The 18,495-nt window shown below is 35.4% G+C and overlaps 3 protein-coding genes across 4 annotated transcripts in view; 2 read left to right on the forward strand and 1 right to left on the reverse strand.

Annotated features, from left to right (window-relative positions):
- The first annotated feature begins 2,670 nt into the window (after nt 1–2,670).
- LOC134797281 (red-sensitive opsin) lies at nt 2,671–7,665 on the forward strand. Its single transcript, XM_063769509.1, has 7 exons — nt 2,671–2,795; nt 3,148–3,451; nt 4,130–4,308; nt 4,894–5,016; nt 5,328–5,516; nt 6,973–7,146; nt 7,453–7,665. Exons 1-7 carry the CDS (start codon nt 2,694–2,696, stop codon nt 7,663–7,665), a joined length of 1,284 nt encoding a protein of 427 aa, XP_063625579.1. The 5' UTR covers nt 2,671–2,693.
- Nucleotides 7,666–7,944: 279 nt separating this feature from the next.
- On the reverse strand, nt 7,945–11,133 carry LOC134797717 (SET domain-containing protein SmydA-8-like). The gene is made up of 3 exons (XM_063770067.1): nt 9,726–11,133; nt 9,226–9,410; nt 7,945–8,133 (listed from the first exon to the last, which is right to left on the reverse strand). The coding sequence occupies exons 1-3, from the start codon at nt 11,023–11,025 to the stop codon at nt 7,972–7,974; spliced, it is 1,647 nt and encodes a 548-aa protein (XP_063626137.1). The 5' UTR covers nt 11,026–11,133; the 3' UTR covers nt 7,945–7,971.
- Nucleotides 11,134–13,017: 1,884 nt separating this feature from the next.
- Nucleotides 13,018–18,495, forward strand: part of LOC134797742 (SET domain-containing protein SmydA-8) — a 45,213-nt gene continuing 39,735 nt past the window's right edge. Inside the window, exons 1-2 of one of the 2 annotated variants that reach the window (XM_063770100.1) lie at nt 13,018–13,099; nt 16,857–16,896. In XM_063770100.1, coding sequence (XP_063626170.1) covers nt 16,861–16,896 — 36 coding nt within the window. In that variant the 5' untranslated portion in view covers nt 13,018–13,099; nt 16,857–16,860. Of the gene's footprint in view, nt 13,100–16,856; nt 16,897–17,038; nt 17,233–18,495 lie in introns of those variants that run through there. The other variant, XM_063770098.1, reaches the window with a different exon arrangement.

Here is an 18,495-nt window from a genome sequence, read left to right on the forward strand (position 1 = left end):
TCACTGTAAATTTACTGCCATCTATCGACACACGACTAAAACTCAAAATGAAAACGTATAAAGTTATAAAAAAATGTATATATATGGATAAATGATTTTATTATTTTTATATCATTTTGATCCATGTTCATTCACTAATATCTATGTGTTAAAATTGTTAAATATGAAACGGTGTCGTCACGCCATCTAGCCGAGGATAGGCTAAAGGTGTGTGCGGCATCTATTCGAGAATGACTTTTACTTGAATTCCGAGGCACGTTTTTTCCTTAGACTTTATTCGTCTTATACGAAGTTACATATGTCTTTGATGTGTGTTAGCAATTTTATTTCTGATAGAAAAGTACTAATTTTGCTAACCGACCCATCTAGCGGGCTACACGGGAACTAACAATAAAAGCGTGGTGGAAGCTTAGAGAGCGTGAATTTTCCTCCAACAAGCTTCCAAGTAGTATATTTGGAAGTTCTGCTATTCTCTCATAGATGGCGTCTTAATAAAAGTTATTGTTTCCTAAAATTGTTAGGGGTGTTGATTTTTTTTATTTGGGGCCTTGGGGCGTAATTTTTTGTAGCCCAAAATTAAAGCTCTGATAAAATATTTTTTTACTGGCAGGTAATCAAATAAACATACCTATTTTGGTCAATTACATTGAAAATATTTTTTTTAATACAGTTGCTCACAAAGTGCTACTTTACGTAGCTGTTTAACGTGCGGAAAGTTGGTTATGTCGAACTAGTGCTTTTTACTTTTCCAATTTTTTTAAATTTATACTTGTTCCAATTCACGACTACTTATTGATGAGTGTTAATATTAGTTTCCTTTAAACGTCGTAATCAGCATAAAAACCTACTGTTAATGTAAGAATATGAAAAATATACATATTTCATATTTTAATACTTACCTCTTCATCATTATAACACGTTTATTTTTTAATATTGAATATTGAAAATTCCGTTCTTAATAAGGTGTCTGAATGGAACGGAATAGCTGCCAAACGCCCATAGATATAATATACTTAAAGACGACGTCTAAGCGAGCTGTCACTGTTACCACTTTTGTTTAGTGTACGATTAACAATGTTTTACTTATTTTTTCGCAACTGTATTAAAAAACGTCGTTCGATACACGTGCGGAAATGTCATTCTTCACTCGTCCCGAGTCTTCCCACTCGCCTGCGGCTCGTGGCAAGATATCTCGGTACTCGTGAAGTAATGACATACCTTCCGCACTAGCATCGAAATGTACTATTGCATATCACTTATGTCTGTTATAAAAAGTACAAAGTAATAGGTAAGTACCTATCCTAACTATTTTGAAACTCGGTACCTATTTTTGTTCATAGCACGATCGACGGAAATTTTTATGAGGGCCAATTCGCAGCCACTAGAGTCGGACCAAGATAACTCTGCATGGCATTTGCAATGACAAAGTATGGCAATGTCATCATTAATGTCAAATTCCTATGAAAATATGACGTTTAAATTGACACACCCTTTGTTTATTCTATTCAAATAGCTGGAAAGTTAGATTAGACGGACTCTAGTTACATAAGAATTATTTATTTGAGGTGGATGGCTCTTCTGTAGGTATTCTGTATAATGACTTTAGTTTTTTTTTTTCATTTATATACGGGTGTGGCCTGTTACACGAGCAAATAATTTTATTTAAACATAGATTACACTTCTCAAACTTCACTTTTGTTCAATAACTTTGAAAAATTATGAAGTATTTGGACTTCCTATTTTTCATACAAAATAAATATTATCTTCAATGTACGTCATTATCATTGTGATTGACGTGGCTTGTCACGCCTTAAACATACATAATAAAATTTGCAGTACATCGCGTCTTCGAATAAACGCTAAAGTTGATTTATTATAAATCAAAGCACAAGTTATTTTTAAAAGTCGCTGTATAAATGTTGGTCAGTATGACGAGTACATCCTACAGTTTAATTTATTGCTCGTATTACGGGCCACATCCGGTATAGATTTGGCAATAAGTACCTACTTAATACTAAAGTTCTAACCTTTAGCTATGCCCTTGAGGTTTTCCGTGTGTTTTGACACTTCACTATTATCAATAAAAGGCATTTGCGATTCATAGATAACAAAGCTTTTATATAATCTAATGGAGCAGCTACCGCTCACGTGATAATAGTACCGACGCTTAAATAAAATTACTTAATTAACCAAAATTAGGCTTTATTTCATAGGTTTAAGGTCTTTAAGAGGTGCAAATTAGTAATGGTTGGACTGTAATCTGAAGTGCCTCAAAATGATAGCTTGGTTTATCTAGTCAGTATAGAAAGCTTGGTCTTAGTGCATTGGTTTAGTGCTTTCATTTGTTTTATTATTTAATTTACCTATTTATTAATCAATTTAATCAAGAGTCTTTTACGTTAACCGTGTTTTGTTTTTTACATAGGTATATTACCTATTGTTTGATTTTTACGGGTAGGTAGTAAATAGTAATGATTTTATATGATTAAATATCATCAATATCAGAACGTTTTTGAGTTTTCATACGTCTAAATATTCTGTTATCCGTTTATTTCCTTTTTCAGCATTTTTGTGGGTTTAAAAAAAAGTTTTTAAGGGACTGCAAAATTAAGAATTTAAGTAGTAAAATAAAATAATAAGTAGTAACTATACAGTGTATTATTTTAATTAAAACTGAATAATGAAAGTACATAATGTTCTGTGGAATTGACAGTAACATAAGCTTGTACCAAAAGATGCTGGATTATGATGAATTAGCGGTTAAAACGAATTGGAGCATTGATTATCTTTTAGACGTAAGTACATTTGTTTCAAATTAGAACATTAGTTATGTAAGGGCGTAGTGGGACTACTACATGTTTGAGACAGCGAAAAACGCGTTACTGGCCTGAATTAGCTATGAATCAAATGTAAGAAAGGGATAAAACATAATTTAACGAAATCAGGCCCGTAATGTTTTATGAATAAGGGGGTTAGGTTTTAAGTAGGTATGTCCAAATTTTCCAGATCGGTCGGTATAGCGATACGATTATCGCTGTGACATTTTAAGTAATGTTCGAATTGGGCCGTATCTCGTTTAAAATGTTTAGATTTTATTCACTTAAGTATTTCACTTTACTTTACTTAGCACTTTTATTTCACTTACAGTTAGACACATCACAATTCCCGTTTCCAAACACACTATGGCACGTAAAATCCCCGCAAGAAATAGCACTGAAAACAACCCCAATGCTCATCATCGGCATATTCGGGATCTTCCTCAACTCCGTCATTCTGATCACCTTAGCCAAGAACAGGTGGTTATGGACAGCAAGTAATTACCTCATTGGAAATTTGGCGGTGACTGATCTGCTGACGCTGTTGTTCTGTCCCTGGTTCATGTTGGTTAGGGACTTTTACCAGAACTATGTGTTGAAGAATTTCGGTTGCCGTTTTGAGGGATTCATGCAAGGTATTTATAACATTTGTAAATTAATACTTATTATAAATACGAAAGTATGTTATTATAGAGATAAATCCTGAGAAAGGACATAGGATAGTATTTATCCCAGAAATCATCCCTTATACGTTTGAAAAGGGGGGTGGAAATTTGTGTGGGGAATCAATAACCGCTGAACACATTGAGAGATAAATGAAGTATGGAGATAGTTTGAGTTGTGGGGAAGAAGAATAGTATTTATCCCCGAAATCTTCCCGTAGGCGTAAAAAGGGTGGTGGAAGCTTGTAAAGGCATTAAATAATTTCTTAACAAAAGGACTACCTCCTATAAGACTTTCATCATTTGACTTTTCGTAAGGAATAAAGAATATTTATGAATATTTGACCAATTAGCCATTCCTTAAGTCTGCTTAAAACTCTTCACCAGTTACGTTACTTAGAGCTAAGTTGCAGATGTGCGGAAAGTTTCCAAAAATTAGGAAAAGTTCTCGGAAATGTTAGGAAATATTCACAGGAAATAAAGGAAACTTTCATTCTGGAAATTGAATATGAATTGAATTAAATAATATGTTTCTGAAAAATTTCCATAAGTAATTTTAGATTATTTTCCGATGGCATATCAGTACACTAAGTATTGATTTTTTGATTGACTGATGATGATGATTGATGACTGACTCAACTTCTGTTTAAGCAACAATGCTGCTGGCAGCAGTAGGTGCAGTGATGCTAGTCTGCTACGACAGGATGGCTGCAGCAGCCTTAACAGCAGACGCGAGGGTCACGAAGTCAGCAGCTCCGAAACTGATCATCATCAGCTGGATCGCCGCCATCTTGTTGTCACTACCCTGGATCATTAAGCGGGAATATGTGGTAAGTTAGCTTTGTGTTCCAATAGTGTTACCAAAGACATATGTAACTTCGTATAAGACGAATAAAGTCTAAGGAAAAAACGTGCCTCGGAATTCCAGTAAAAGTCATTCTCGAATAGGTGGCGCACACACCTTTAGCCTATCCTCGGCTAGATGGCGTGACGACACCGTTTCATATTTAACAATTTTAACACATAGATATCAGTGAATGAACATGGATCAAAATGATATAAAAATAATAAAATCATTTATCCATATATATACATTTTTTGATAACTTTATACGTTTTCATTTTGAGTTTTAGTCGTGTGTCGATAGATGGCAGTAAATTTACAGTGACTACAAAATTTACAATGACAGGACCCCTCTATACTATTCTATTCTTTTTGGTGTTACTAAAGAGTCTTACTAAATATAAATCACTAGTGCTTCTTTGCAGTTACAAAAATTTATTAATTATACTGTGTATTTGTGATTTATAAACTATTTTTTTTAATAAACAAAAATCATGTTGTCCTGTTAGCACGTAGGATACTAACTTAAGTACCTACCTATTTCATGAAAAATATTCAATTTCATATTTAAGGAACGTCAATGGCTGGATCATCTGGAGACCTATTGCGTTGAAGATGTCAAGTTTCTTGGTATCTACTGGCATTTCACACTCAGTATGCTGGTTTGGATCCCTCTGGGAGTCATGGTTTTAACTGTAGGTGTTTTTTATTAAGTATATTTAGTTTGGTCCTATCAACTTCGAAAATGAGAACACTAATAACACAAATATTAAATACTTTGACTTTTTTCTTACGCTTACAAGTTTCTTATCAGTAAGTTTATGCTTAGGTTACTTTGCCTTCAATTTTGTTATTGACCTGACACCATAAGCCGTGCGCTTATTTTTCAATTTGTTCTCTTGTATTTTTCATTTAGATATCGTCAATTTTTATATACAATGAATACATTGACGATTCAAAGGATCCTACTTACATACTTATCTTTTCTTTTATATTTAATCTTCAGTACGGCACAATAATGTGGAAGTTAGAATGGAGTGCAAGGAAACTACGAGGGAACGGTCAGACAGCCGCCAGAGCCCGACGTCGAGCTATGAGGATCACCGCTTGCGTTCTACTCGCGGCTGTTTTCTGCAGGGTCCCATACACACTGCTGATCTATTGGAGGAATAATAACAGCATGACCATAAATTCTGTAAGTATAATTATTGCTTTCTGTGTTTCTAAATGTGATATGGCCAGCCTGCCGATTTTATAGATACCAAGTGCTAAAGATAACTGCAAAACGTTCTGCTCTCTAAAAATATCCTAAACTTTCATCAACTGGAGAAACAATAACAACATGACTATTAACTCAGTAGGTAAGTTAACTTAAGACTTTCTGTTTTTATCAAATATTTGGACACACTCCCGTAAGAACTAGACGCCGAGCTATGAGGATTACGTTTAGGTAAGTCGATTAGGCAAGTTTCATAAACTAGCGATAATTTATGGGCGGAGAAATTTTATGGCTAACACGCAAACTTTACAACACCGTTATACATTATGTGGTTTACTAACGAATGGGCCAAAAACGTTTCCCAAAGTATCACATCCCAAACTATGTTTCCCAAATTATCATTTCCCAAAAAAATGTTTGGCAAAACAACTTATCGCAATTTTTCAGTTAGCAATAGTCTTTTTTGGCAAGTTATTGCTTAGCAAATAATTACTTGGACAAGTTTCATTTTACCAAGTATTATTTAGTCAAATTTATCATTATTATCATTAAGCATAACATATTGCATGGCATACAATTTACATACCAATGGATATTTATTTTTGCTTTTATTTGAAATACTTAATCCCGACCTTGGTTTTTTTATCATTTTGGTTATGTTTTACGCATACGGATGTGATTAGTTGAACCATAAACATTATAATTTTTAAGAAAAAAACCGATTTCTATGGGGGCCGGTGAAAGATTATTGTAGATGGTGCACTAGGTATGTAGAAAAAGAGGTAAAACCACCCACTTTTTTAGTAGCATTTCGTTTCTGTAAAGGTCGTAGTTCTAGCCTAACCTAACCCACTTCTCTGATAGCAGTTCGGTTCTGAGAGGATCGCAGTTCTAACCTAATCAAACCCACTTTTCTAGTAGCAATTCGTTTCTGTAAGGCTCGCAGTTCTAACCTAACCTAACCCACTTTTGTTCGGTTCTGTGAGGATCGCAGTTCAAACCTAACCTAACCCACTTAACGGCTTTTTTGGAATATAAATATTAGCCAATAAAAAACGTTTGCTAAATATTTTTTTGTCCTAACAACATTTGACAAAGTAAAATCATGCCAAGTGATAATTTGACCAAATAAATTATATGCGAAGTGTAACATTGCTAAAGGTTCCTTTGGGAAATGAAACTATTGCGATAAGTTTGTTGGGAAGTGAAATTTGGCGAAAGGTATTTGGCCCAAACGAAAGTACACCACATTATGTACTATATTTATGCTGTGACCTATAAAAGTCAGTAGACGTTCTTTGCCAACAAGGTTTTATTTCTTGAATAGGATGCTTTAACATTATGCGGTTTTATCTTTAGTGGCACTAAAGGTTTAAATACTCAACATTAACAAACTAGAAAAGAATTTGACAAAACTTTAATTTTTTTCTAGGTGGACGGTATCTTCTCTATCATCTGGTTTGCTGGCAATTTCCTCATGTACTTCAACAGCGCTATCAACCCTCTCATCTACGGGTTCACTAACCTCAGGTTCCGTAGGGCTATGGATAGGACTCCTGGTATAGCCTGCTGTAGATTTGGGTCTTGGTGCTGTGTTTGTGCCATGGTAAGTACAATAGGTTACCTAAATTTCCTGAGTCATTTAAACTATAAAATTTAGATTTGGAAGTCTCATACAAATATGAAGCTAGGGTTCACTCAAATAATTAATACTAAATACTAAAGTTAATTTGAAAAAGAACCTTTCTATTATAAAATTTCTTTAGCACAACACCCACGCAGGCACATACTTTTGTTCCGCTCGACAACTTTTCAACCACCATTGAGTATAACTCAAAGTTAAACTTTAAAAAGAATTTAAAATACATCAGAAACAATAATATTGAAATTCAAATTGTCCATGATGTTGCAGTTCAAAAGGAAACAACCTCCCCCTTCAGTAGGAGACAAGAACTCAGAGAAGATCTTCGTAATTGAGAATTCACCGAAACCAAACCGGAAGTTGACGAAAGCAATCAAGAATGTGCTGCGTATCAATAAGGATACATTAGAGCTTAGTATACCTAAAGCCGATGATATTACCGGGAAACCTACTAAAGTTACTCCGTTGAGACCTGATAACTGATCTATCAAGTTAATGGGCAAAAGGTAAAAAAAATTAAAAGGACTATAGGAAGTTGTAATGCATTAAAAAGATTTTCTTTTTTGTGGAGATTGTGTTTATATTTAAAGAAATCTAGATCATTAAAATCTTAATTATCAGTATTAGCACATAGACTATGAAGGTTATTTTACCAAGTAGGAAATAAAACATTAGTGTTATAAATGTCTTTATTTCGCAGTAATAATAGTAATAATATTAACATAGATACTGTAATAAAAATTGTGTGAATAATTAAAGCTTATTATGTAACTTTCATTTTTTTTTCACTTAGTCTACAGATAGACACTCGGATCCATTCTCAGTATCAGTAACTTCTAATTGACTGGCCAGCTCTTGTATCTTTGCTTCTAGGGCGTCTTTCATGTGAGGCTCGACTCGGAGAATATTGGCAGCTTCTTGCAGCAGAACCATGGATTCCATTAAACGATCCTGTGAAAAAAAACACGATTTATTATAGCCACTATCGTTATTCTGTATTATCATTTCTTTCTTTTGTTTGTCAATGTTATAGTTGTCCCACTAGTTCCATTGTATAAAATTTGTCTTGACAAATATTTATTTAGTTTTTTAATGATGTTGTACCAAAAGTTAGTATATCTTTCTAAAGAAATAATGAATACAAATCTTGGCCGGCCAGTTTATAGAACAAATGATAAAACCATGAAAACAAGGAGTGAAAGAACTGAGTAAGTAACTTAAGTCACAGGTGCAAATATACTCTTTCAAGCCAGCTTTGCAGTAGAAAAAGGCGACAGTTGAAAAATGTAGGCGCGAAAGATTGATCTCCCATACCTACATATATTTTGATTTGTTTTGCCCTATTCTACATAGGTACTGAAAAAGAATTTTGATTTTCGTTTCTTTTTCTATTGACAAAGTTGAGCTGCCAGAGTATAAATGCACCAACGCCTTTCAAATAATGTTAACGTTATGTTAAATCTAACAGTCGAACGATTTATCACGTGAAGTACCGCAGTAGAACTCAAACACAATATAATTTTAGACATATTAACGCCTGGGCACACAAAGTCGGCTAGCATTAATTCTATTTGGCTGAATTCCAATGTTTGGATTTATGTTTTGTAGAAACTCACGTGCTCGCATTCACAAATGTAAGGATTAATGAAAATAAGAATGAGTAGTTTTTTTTATGACATGTGTTGTACGTTGAGTAGATTTTTTATTACATGTGATGAAATATATCATAAGAATTTCAAGTAAAACGTAGTATCGAGTTAATTTACGTTGCGGGTCTAATTATTTTATCGCAATTGACTCTTCATGCCAATGACCATTACCCACAACATCGAAATCCAACGCGGCAACGCAGCGAGCGTGATGGGCACCTTTGCGTCGGGGTCAGCCCGGGACGGGCTTCAGTAGTTAATTTATTTTATAACTTATTTAGTTTATATTCATATTTAAGTTTAGTTTATGTGTTATTTTAATTATGAAATCAATATATTTGATTGATTGTATTTAAATGTATAATTTTTTTTATACTATTTTTGTATTAATTACCTGGGCAGCAGCTTTAGTCAACTTCTCAGTTTCAAATTCCCTCTTCGTCTGGATAGTCATAGCCGATTGTAAATCAAGGAGAAGGGTGCCTCTGAACCGCGTCCATCCAGGTTCAATTTTGTCGGCAATTTCCAGAAGTTCATGACATAGGTCTATTTTGCGTTGCAGGACGTTGTCTGATAAGTCTGCAAAAAAGTTGAATATTGAGAAAAATATGTTGAAAACACCAAAAACTTAGTTGGGATCATATAAAAAGAAGGGTGCTTTTTCAAAAGGGGTTATTTAGAGTTTATGTAATAATTATAGATTCTTCAATTGATAAACATTTTTCGGTGACAGGATTTACAAGTAATCAATATCCACTCATGTTATTATAAAGTTATAAGTAGGTAATAACATTACACGGACACTTTGAAACATCATTTACGCACAGAACGTATCGTAACTATTACGTAAATATAAATAAGTACCAAAACGTAACTGATAAATATCAATATTACCTGATAAGGTATATCCTTTGTAATTTCCATAAATCTGAATCAAGGCTAACTTTGCTTGCACCACTAAATGATTTGATGGATGAAGCGTCTGACTGTATTTCATGATGAATTCTTCAAATTGTTTGGGGCCATTCCTATCGAGCTTATTTAGGTCTTGTTTCAAAGCATTGTTTCCCCAAAACATCTGCTTGCTCAGAATAAAATGGTCACACTTCTCGCATTTCCAATTTGCCGTTTCGTCCAAAGGATTTGTTGACATCAACATAGCCCCATTCGCTGCGCCCCCTGAATTGCAAACTGAACAGTATATGTTACCAAGATTAGTACCAAATTCGGTTGGGTCCTTACACCTATCGCAGTCACAATCAAAACATTTGTTTATTTTTAGATGTCTCCGTCTATCCAAGGTACCCCATAGCGACTGTGTGTACGTTGCAGTTATAGGTTCACCTTTAGAAATTGGCACAGTTGCAATCAGGGCCATATTATAATCGTCGCCCAAATAAATGTGACGAGTATTCGGTTTGCAGCTATGGTTCATCATTGCGGCTGTGACATAAATAGCCCGTAACCTTTTCGATCCGTCAGGAGATCTGACATCGAACGCGTTTGTATCAATGATTGAAGCCACTTTCAGAATAGTTTCTTCGTCGAAATCAAGTCCGAGAACTTGTATTATGAATGTACTGAGATTAGCTTTGAGAATTGAGTACAATGGCGTACCTATCCTCTCGTCTAAATGAGATTCCAAATTGATAATATTTTCAAATTGCTGAGGATTCGACTGTTTCATCAGTAAGACTCTCATCGGTGCAATAACACAGTATGCTGCTTCACTTTTGTCTGGTTGTTCATATTTAATAGTGCACTTATACTTCTTTTCAGTCATGATTTTGCATTCTGCCTTATGTACATCAGCTTTCTCGCACTTCTGGTTGCACATGGGCCATAAACAAGATGTACATTTATAGAAATCAAGTTTGTCTCCGATTTTCATTGGCTCTAGCTTCTTTCCGCAAGCCAAGCAGTGTGCTGGTGAGGACATCTTTGGGCCGATCAATGCGGGTTTCTCTTTTAAAATCATTTCTCCTGGTTGAATGTCTCTGGTCGCAACCATATGTCGTCCGAAGGTGTCGGAGTATTGGATCTTGAAGGCGCAGCATTTGAACTTGTGGCCTTCTCTCCATCCTAGTTTTTGATGGGCCCTTGAGCAGTAGTAGACCAGCTTGCATCCTCCGCAGGTCTGATTGGCAGGTTTTTGGCAGACCTCACACTGCGGAATTTCGCGCTTGTGCTCCATGGGTTCTGATTGAAGCGACACGGCCGGCTTGTTAGAGCTCAACTACAATACTCGTTTTAAATAGATCACATAATTATCACTGGCTGAATCTTAGGCCGCCTGCCAACAAAATGAAACATAACGCCCTTTTATCTAGCGATAGGAGGCTGTTTGATGAGGTTAATGAATCGGAAAGTGAATTTATTTTCGATTACAACATCATATCGATGACATTAAATAGTGTAAGAATGACAAAACAATGGAAACGATTTTAAAAGTAACTGAAACAATTTACCAAATCATGATTGATTGATTTCCAAATGACAAAAAAGTATCTCTTGTATTGTATGTGGTCTTAATTACCTGAATATCGTAAGTAATTTGATCATACTCCTATGAACACAATAATAAAATGGCAAACAGCATAAAACGGGTCACCACATATTACCATCAATACGAATTGCAAACGCGTTGTTTTAAAATAAATTTCTATTAATAACGGTAATTAACCAACTGGCACTAAAATGTGAACACTTGAACAGGTGGTCACTTTAGCAGTCTCAATTCACAACTAGACCTGTTTTGTCGCTTGGACATAAATGGTAGTGGACATTAGACGGTATAAACACAGTATAGATTGGTAAAAGCAAGGATCAACTACACTGACACTCGATGCAGCATAAACGCTGTAAGGTATACCACAAGGGTCTTCCTTATCCTGAGGCTCGCTTACTTTGTCTTATTTATTGCCCAAATCTTCGTATTGTGTTTTTTCTTGCGGTATATGATACCTAAATCAAAACAAAAAGAATGTGTTTTCGAAATTAAATGCATGCAATCGTTTATTGCGTAAAAATTGATATAGAATTCAAATTATTAACATAATCAGGCGTTGGTTTGCGGAAATCTATATTACTCGTCGCATCTAACTATTCACGTATTAGCAAAGCAAATAATTCTCATACAAACATTCATCTTTGGAGCTAAAGAAACCAAACTCAGACACATATTTAATATATTCCCCTTCAAATCTAAAACACACAAAGTAAATTTTATCACTGGGTACCTACTGTCGTAAATTTCCAATGAGTGTATGCTCTTGCACATATTAAATGTCGTTGTCGCCGAGTTCCAATTGCTCTTACAAAACAAATGTGACATTATTTCTTTTCACAAGATTTAAGTACCATCAAGCTGACAAGTATCTCACTAAAAACTGATTAAAACTACACTTACTTTTTATTTGATTATATACTATTTATTAGATGTTTCCAGTATCTACAGTACATATTTACAGTCTTCGCGATCGAATTGCCTCCTATTTTACTACCTATATAATTTAGAACGTTGTTTTCTGCTTTATGGTGTAATTCACAAACATTTGTACAAGCCAACGTCCAAAAAATATATTTACACGACCCTATCGTCACTGTCTTAGACGCGTGTAAATATATTTTTGGAACGTTGGCTCGTAAAGATATTTGTGAACTTGCCTGTACAGTTTTGCGATAACCTCGCACACTATCTCATGTGATGTTGCCAATACAGAAGATGATTTTACTTAATTGGTTTCTGAAGCAAAGGGTCACATTAAATTTCGTTGTCGTATGATTAGGTATTTAGTTACAGCGACGCAAAACGTGATCCGACCTGATATTTTTAAAATTATATTTTTTTAAATATATTTTTTTCCTAGCCTATTTGAGTGTCTCACTGCTGGGCAAAGGCCTCTCCCCTTAATTTCCATGACTCCCGGTTTGGTGTTTCCAGGAACCTGTCCAGGTTATCCCGCCATCTCCGTTTGGGCCTGTCTCGTCCACGTCCCTCTACCGGCATCCACTTGGTAGATGGACGTGATAGCAGCAAAATATTATGTAGATAATTTATTACAAAATAAAACTCCATAAACAATGATCAAATTCGGCATTCAGAAGTCCGTTCACACTATTACATAACAAAAATGGTTTCGGTAGGGCTCGGAAAATGAGTTGTAGTCTGAAAGAGCTCGGCGCGCGCGCCGCTCGATTCCATGAAAAAAGCGGATCGTAGAAAACTGAACGTTCTAAATTCGAATTCAGTTTAGTGTCATATAAAAGTAAGTTTATCCGTTAATATGATGAAATGAAACGTGATAGGTTTATTTTGAGTAATATAACTGATGTGATTATAAAATTTGGAATTTAGTTTATCGTCGTGGTATTTGTGGAAATGTGAAAAGTGATCGCATAGCGAAGTGTCGGTTTGTTACTAAAATTAATTATTTTTGTTAGTTTTAATGGTAAAAATTAAATCTTTAAAAGTGACTAAAGTTCAATGTAGGTCACCCATCAGTGGCGGGGACAAGCATATCTGTTAGGAAAGCCGCTTATTGTTTCTTAGTTATATTTCTGTAGGCGAACTTCCAGTTCGAGCGCCATCTTGATAGTAACGCCTCGTGATTAATTCCTTTGTTTTTTGCTCATTAATATTGTTTAAAGTGTAATATCGATAGCTTATTATACAGTAAACTAATGTGATAGTGTGCAATGAATGGAGAATTAATCTTGAAACGTGTTTAACCACCATTTTGGAGTCAACGGGCGGTTGTCCACGTGCTACTTTTAAAGTCCAGCTTTCGCTTTACAAGAGCTAATAAAATCACCATACACTGTCTTGTAATAACCGTACAATTTTAGTTATATTTAAAGCTCCTAATACCTTGACAGTTGACACTGGCGAAATGGGCCCACTGGACTGAAGCCATAATTTTAAAAGAATGAAAGAATCTGGAGGCAAGGCCCACGTGTCTCTTTGGTCAGCCGGTATGAATCGAGTCCTATACATGTATAGATGATCCGCCGCTTATAGGTATCCTATAGGTACTAGTTGGTTTTGACCCTGCCTAAGAAGTTGGTGGTTCTAAGCACTGATGATGAGCACGGATATTGTATTTTTTGAGTTTCCTAATTATGGATGTTTTTAAGTTATGATACGCAATCTCTGACATCTAATCCAGAATGTATATATTCTGATTTGACATTGATTTCTCACTAAGCCTAGCTTAAGGGCTTACTTAGCCTGGCAGGCATTATTGTACATTCTAGACCTGTGGTTTTGGTATTGAAAATAATGACTTAGTCACCGTCTATAGGTACAGTCGTTCGACGAGGGGAGACGGGGCGGGGTTCGCGCGCACCCGAGCTGCATACATCGCTGTCGTCGCATTGTTAGTAGCTCGGTACACGTCAAATGCCGTCGGACCATTGTTAGTTTTTACACTGTGACTTAGTTTTTGACAGAAAGTTTTAACTTCCATTGACTTCTTTGTGGGTCTGATTATTTTTCCTAAATTACGGTCAATTGCTGCTCAGAGCAGTCGGGAGCCGTGTGCCTGAACTATTGCATGATATATACCTACCACTCCCCTTGAGGTTGATTCTAATGTAACAATTTGTTAATGTTTTGATACGTTCTTGGCGATTGACTTGGCAATTGGCGCTCATTGCCCATTTCTCGCTCGATTTTCACTTCATTTCGCATGCACCGATCAGCGTGAGCGATATTCCATCGTATTCGTATCAATCTAAGATCAAACCCGTAAAAAGTTGTTAAAGATAAGATAAATATTTATTTTTCCAGTAGGTTACCCGGCGAAAATTGTACGTGCTCACAGGCTTCGGTCCGGTGACATTCCATTAAATATGTTTGCTCATCAGATGAGGAAAGCAGAGTCGCCCAACTGCGATATCTGCGACTCTGTCGAGGATGTACAGCACTTCCTAATGGAATGTGTTCGAACTCGAGACAAGAATTAAGGCGCAACTATTTGATGCTGGTTATGCAGTAACTGATATAGGGGTTTTTCACTCGATATTGCCGGAACCCCTGTCTAAAACTGCGAACTTCGTGTACAATTTTTTTGATATCTAGTAACACTTATTGAAACTCTGTCTCATTGGTAAAGCCTTTTTTTAAATATGTAGATAAAAAAAGTAGGTTACAATGCGCTTATGAACGTCAAATAAAGCTACACCGGCTCTTACCCTACACCTCCTTTTTAAATTGAAACCTTCCCTAAATTGGAAGAGGGTATGCCAATATGGGAACGGCAAGAAACTCGGCGGGACACATCTTTTCAAAACATTACGTCTTATAATTATCATCAATTAAATAAAAATAAAAATACAATTTTAAAACTGAATCAGATTCCTACTTCCTGGTAACAATATCAACTTTACTCACCTCATTTCCCGTACGCGCGTACTACGCGATGGTGCCGTTTAAAAATGATTTAGCGCATCTATTTCTGGGGCAGGTATTTTGTGAAACGGGGCTTCTCCCACATTCTAGCTGTTCAGAATTTCAGTCCGCGTTTCAGCTGCAGTTTGTGAGATTAGGTCATTCAGTGTGTATGTTTTATTACTTGGCACAGGCGCCCAAGGATAACATGGAATAATACATGTATGGGTCATAATAATTATTAGGCACTTATGTATGTATTTAGTGGCCATAAAAGTAGCCTGTAAAGGTCCTATATTATAAGATGTCCGCAGGAAATTAAAACGCAGGATTAACCCTAACTCATAATAACAAGTTTTTTTAAACTTATTAAAACTAATGTCCGTATTAATGCTTTATTAATTAATGTATGCGACGTCAAACATATGTTAGTATCACTCAAGACTGTCAAGAATACTGCCAATGTTTTCACAGTTCACTGTACTGAATGACCGGCATTGAATCCTGTGCAAGCGCATGCCAAAATGCCGTTACGCTATTTAGTAGTATTTTCGAATTTTTAGTATTTTTCGAAAGTAAACTCTAGTCCTATAGAAATAAAATTTACATTTTCAACACCCGCCAACCCGCAAAAATAAAAACATTGTGAAAAGATTAGTTCTGAAATGAACTGTACGTGGGTATTATAAAGTCTATTTTCCAACAGTCGCCTAAGCTTTCATTCAATGACTTTTCAATAGAATATACCTAAACTTTAACGACCTAACTACACCGACTTTAATAGTTACTGAGGCCATTTTCAAATTGATATCAAAATTAAAGTACCAAATTAATCAGCTCTCTAAACTGACAATTAATTTGAGCATCGACTATAAACTGTTTTGTCAATGCACAATCGAGTTCAAAAGTAATTTACCAAACCTCTTATATGCCGTACAGTTATCAAAGAGATACGACGTATCAGCAATTACATACTTAGGTACTGTAGTAAAACCTTGGCTTATTCTATCGATTACCGAGTACAAGCACCAGACCACCTTGTATAATATCTCTTGATACGTGTAGGTATTACTGATATCGATCTCATTTTATACTGGTTAATTTCGGTGAGGAGATTAAAAGCTCGGCATTAGTTACTTACTAAAACTCGTATAAAGGTATGATTATAGAATAAAGGTACGATATTTTGATGCGCACCAGTAAACCTTGACATATTTGCGAAGGAACGATGCCAACTCGCGATTTATCACTTTAGCGTTTAGTTTCTTGGCTGATTGAAACAACATTTGAATGAATGGCTTATGAGCAGTAAACTTGGCCCGTATTCGATACGTGCCAAAGGAATACGGCTGCCTTAACCTTTTCACGTTTGGTTTATAACATTGTTGGCATGGCTAGTAAAATGGGGTTTAGACGTTTGTCTACTATAATCCGCCTTATAATAACAGTACTTCGAAAAAAAAAACATAATTGGCTCAATCTTAGTTGATCTTAGTTTTGACGGGCATAGGGTTGTCACGCTCAAACATCGGAGCGACGTGCGAATAGCATCCAGTGTGATAACCGCCTTAGGCTTAGCTAACCCTACCCGTATTAGGGTAAAAAGATGCTAATGCGTTTAATTAATTTTTCAGCAACATGGGGCTTGAAAACGGCACCACCGACGTCTATGAGGTAAGCAAATTAAAACCATACAATTAAAGAATTATATTGCACGCCATCTATATAATTCTAGCGACACGACGACACTTGAACGGCGAAAACCGAACTGTGCATGAAGGAGCTTCAAGGCTTAGTAGATTAATGTTTGACCAATAGGTGGCGGGCTTTATTAAGTTTTCGCCTAATCGCCACTAGATGGCGCTGAGCGTTATAAAAATAAAATGATAAGTATAAAACCTATAAATACTAATTCGATCGGGATGCAATTAAATAACAAGTGTCGATGAACAGTGCAATATTATAGCGATGTTACGGCTGATAGACGAGAAGAACGTTTGCTACGAACATGTATGTAATATTTAATTAATTTTATGACTATTTTGAAATATGTAGAATACATTGGTAGCTAATAGAGTAAAAGGTAGAATTTTTAAATGTAAACTTAGAATCAAAATATCTTAATAATAATTATTCGCCTGATTTGGTTTGTAATGACTATATAGGTACTTACTTCGTTTTTTTAGCATTAGAAAAAATACATGTAAACAATTCTTGACGTTTTTTTATTGAAAAACGCTTTAAAATATTAGTAACTATTACTTATAACTATGCTATACTATTGTTATTATATTTGCTGTGAGTTATTATTCAAAAGTGTTTTTCAATTTAAAAAAAACATGTCAAGATTGTTAACCCTTTATCTAATGCTAAAAAAACGATCTATAAGTACATAGCAGTAATATGATGTATTACTACCTAAAACAAATGCCAGTAAGTAGGTAAATAACTAGATTATACGTACGAAAATTTTACTTCCCTAGGTATACTGGGTCAAGCAAATTATGTCAGTAGCAAACGGCGGCAAATTTGAAAAATCGCGGGCTAGCAACACTGTGTTCGAATAATTCGAAAATCGCGTGTCATCTGTGCTTTATCTGTGGAATGTGGATCGCGAATGACAGCCATCATCTTTGTTTACATTCTGAATCGATTCTATTTCAAGAGATATTTCTGCTGTGTCACCATTAAATACCAATATATTAAATAAGATTGTGCTTAATCAAAGCTAAGATGCCTACAATGCCTACAGTGGCAACTGAGAAATCTAATAAAATATTAAAATCCAGTAGTAGGACATCTACCTGCTGAAGCAATGATTTTATTCATACATTCTTGTTTAACGGCATAGTCCACTTCTAATTTTATTTTGAGATCTTCAAATTAGTTAATTATTTTTATCAACATCACACACCGCTTTTAAATTGTCCGTCCATACCTATTAATAACAATTTGAAACATTTTCAATAGAGAATCCGCGAGTGACAATTTGAATTGACGGGCGCGCTCAGCGGAAAAAACAGTTTTGGTTCGATGTACATTGTACATTGCTGCTTTTCTTAGCGCAATACTACTCTTTGAGTGTTGCCCTACTTTAGTTTGCTTTACATTGCTACTGACAAGATTTGCTTGACGCACTATATAGTAGTTTCCGTAAAGGGGCCCACTGATTAACAGTCCGCCGGACGGTAATCGGCCTCTCAGTTAGAACAAAATTTTGACAATTCCGAACAACTGACAGGCCGATACCGTCCGGCGGACTGTTAATCAGTG

The sequence above is a fragment of the Cydia splendana genome, chromosome 15 (genome assembly GCF_910591565.1).
Source record: "Cydia splendana chromosome 15, ilCydSple1.2, whole genome shotgun sequence".
Classification (NCBI taxonomy): domain Eukaryota; kingdom Metazoa; phylum Arthropoda; class Insecta; order Lepidoptera; family Tortricidae; genus Cydia; species Cydia splendana.

Excerpts from the sequence above, each read along its gene's own strand:
- LOC134797281 (XM_063769509.1), top strand. The coding sequence starts at position 2,694 with ATGTTCTGTGGAATTGACAGTAACATAAGCTTGTACCAAAAGATGCTG. Across the intron at positions 3,452-4,129 it reads TTTTGAGGGATTCATGCAAG|CAACAATGCTGCTGGCAGCA; the intron begins GTATTTATAACA and ends CTTCTGTTTAAG. Across the intron at positions 5,517-6,972 it reads ACAGCATGACCATAAATTCT|GTGGACGGTATCTTCTCTAT; the intron begins GTAAGTATAATT and ends ATTTTTTTCTAG.
- LOC134797717 (XM_063770067.1), bottom strand. The coding sequence starts at position 11,025 with ATGGAGCACAAGCGCGAAATTCCGCAGTGTGAGGTCTGCCAAAAACCT. Across the intron at positions 9,411-9,725 it reads CAAAGGATATACCTTATCAG|ACTTATCAGACAACGTCCTG; the intron begins GTAATATTGATA and ends ACTTTTTTGCAG. Across the intron at positions 8,134-9,225 it reads TGACTAAAGCTGCTGCCCAG|GATCGTTTAATGGAATCCAT; the intron begins GTAATTAATACA and ends TTTTTTTCACAG.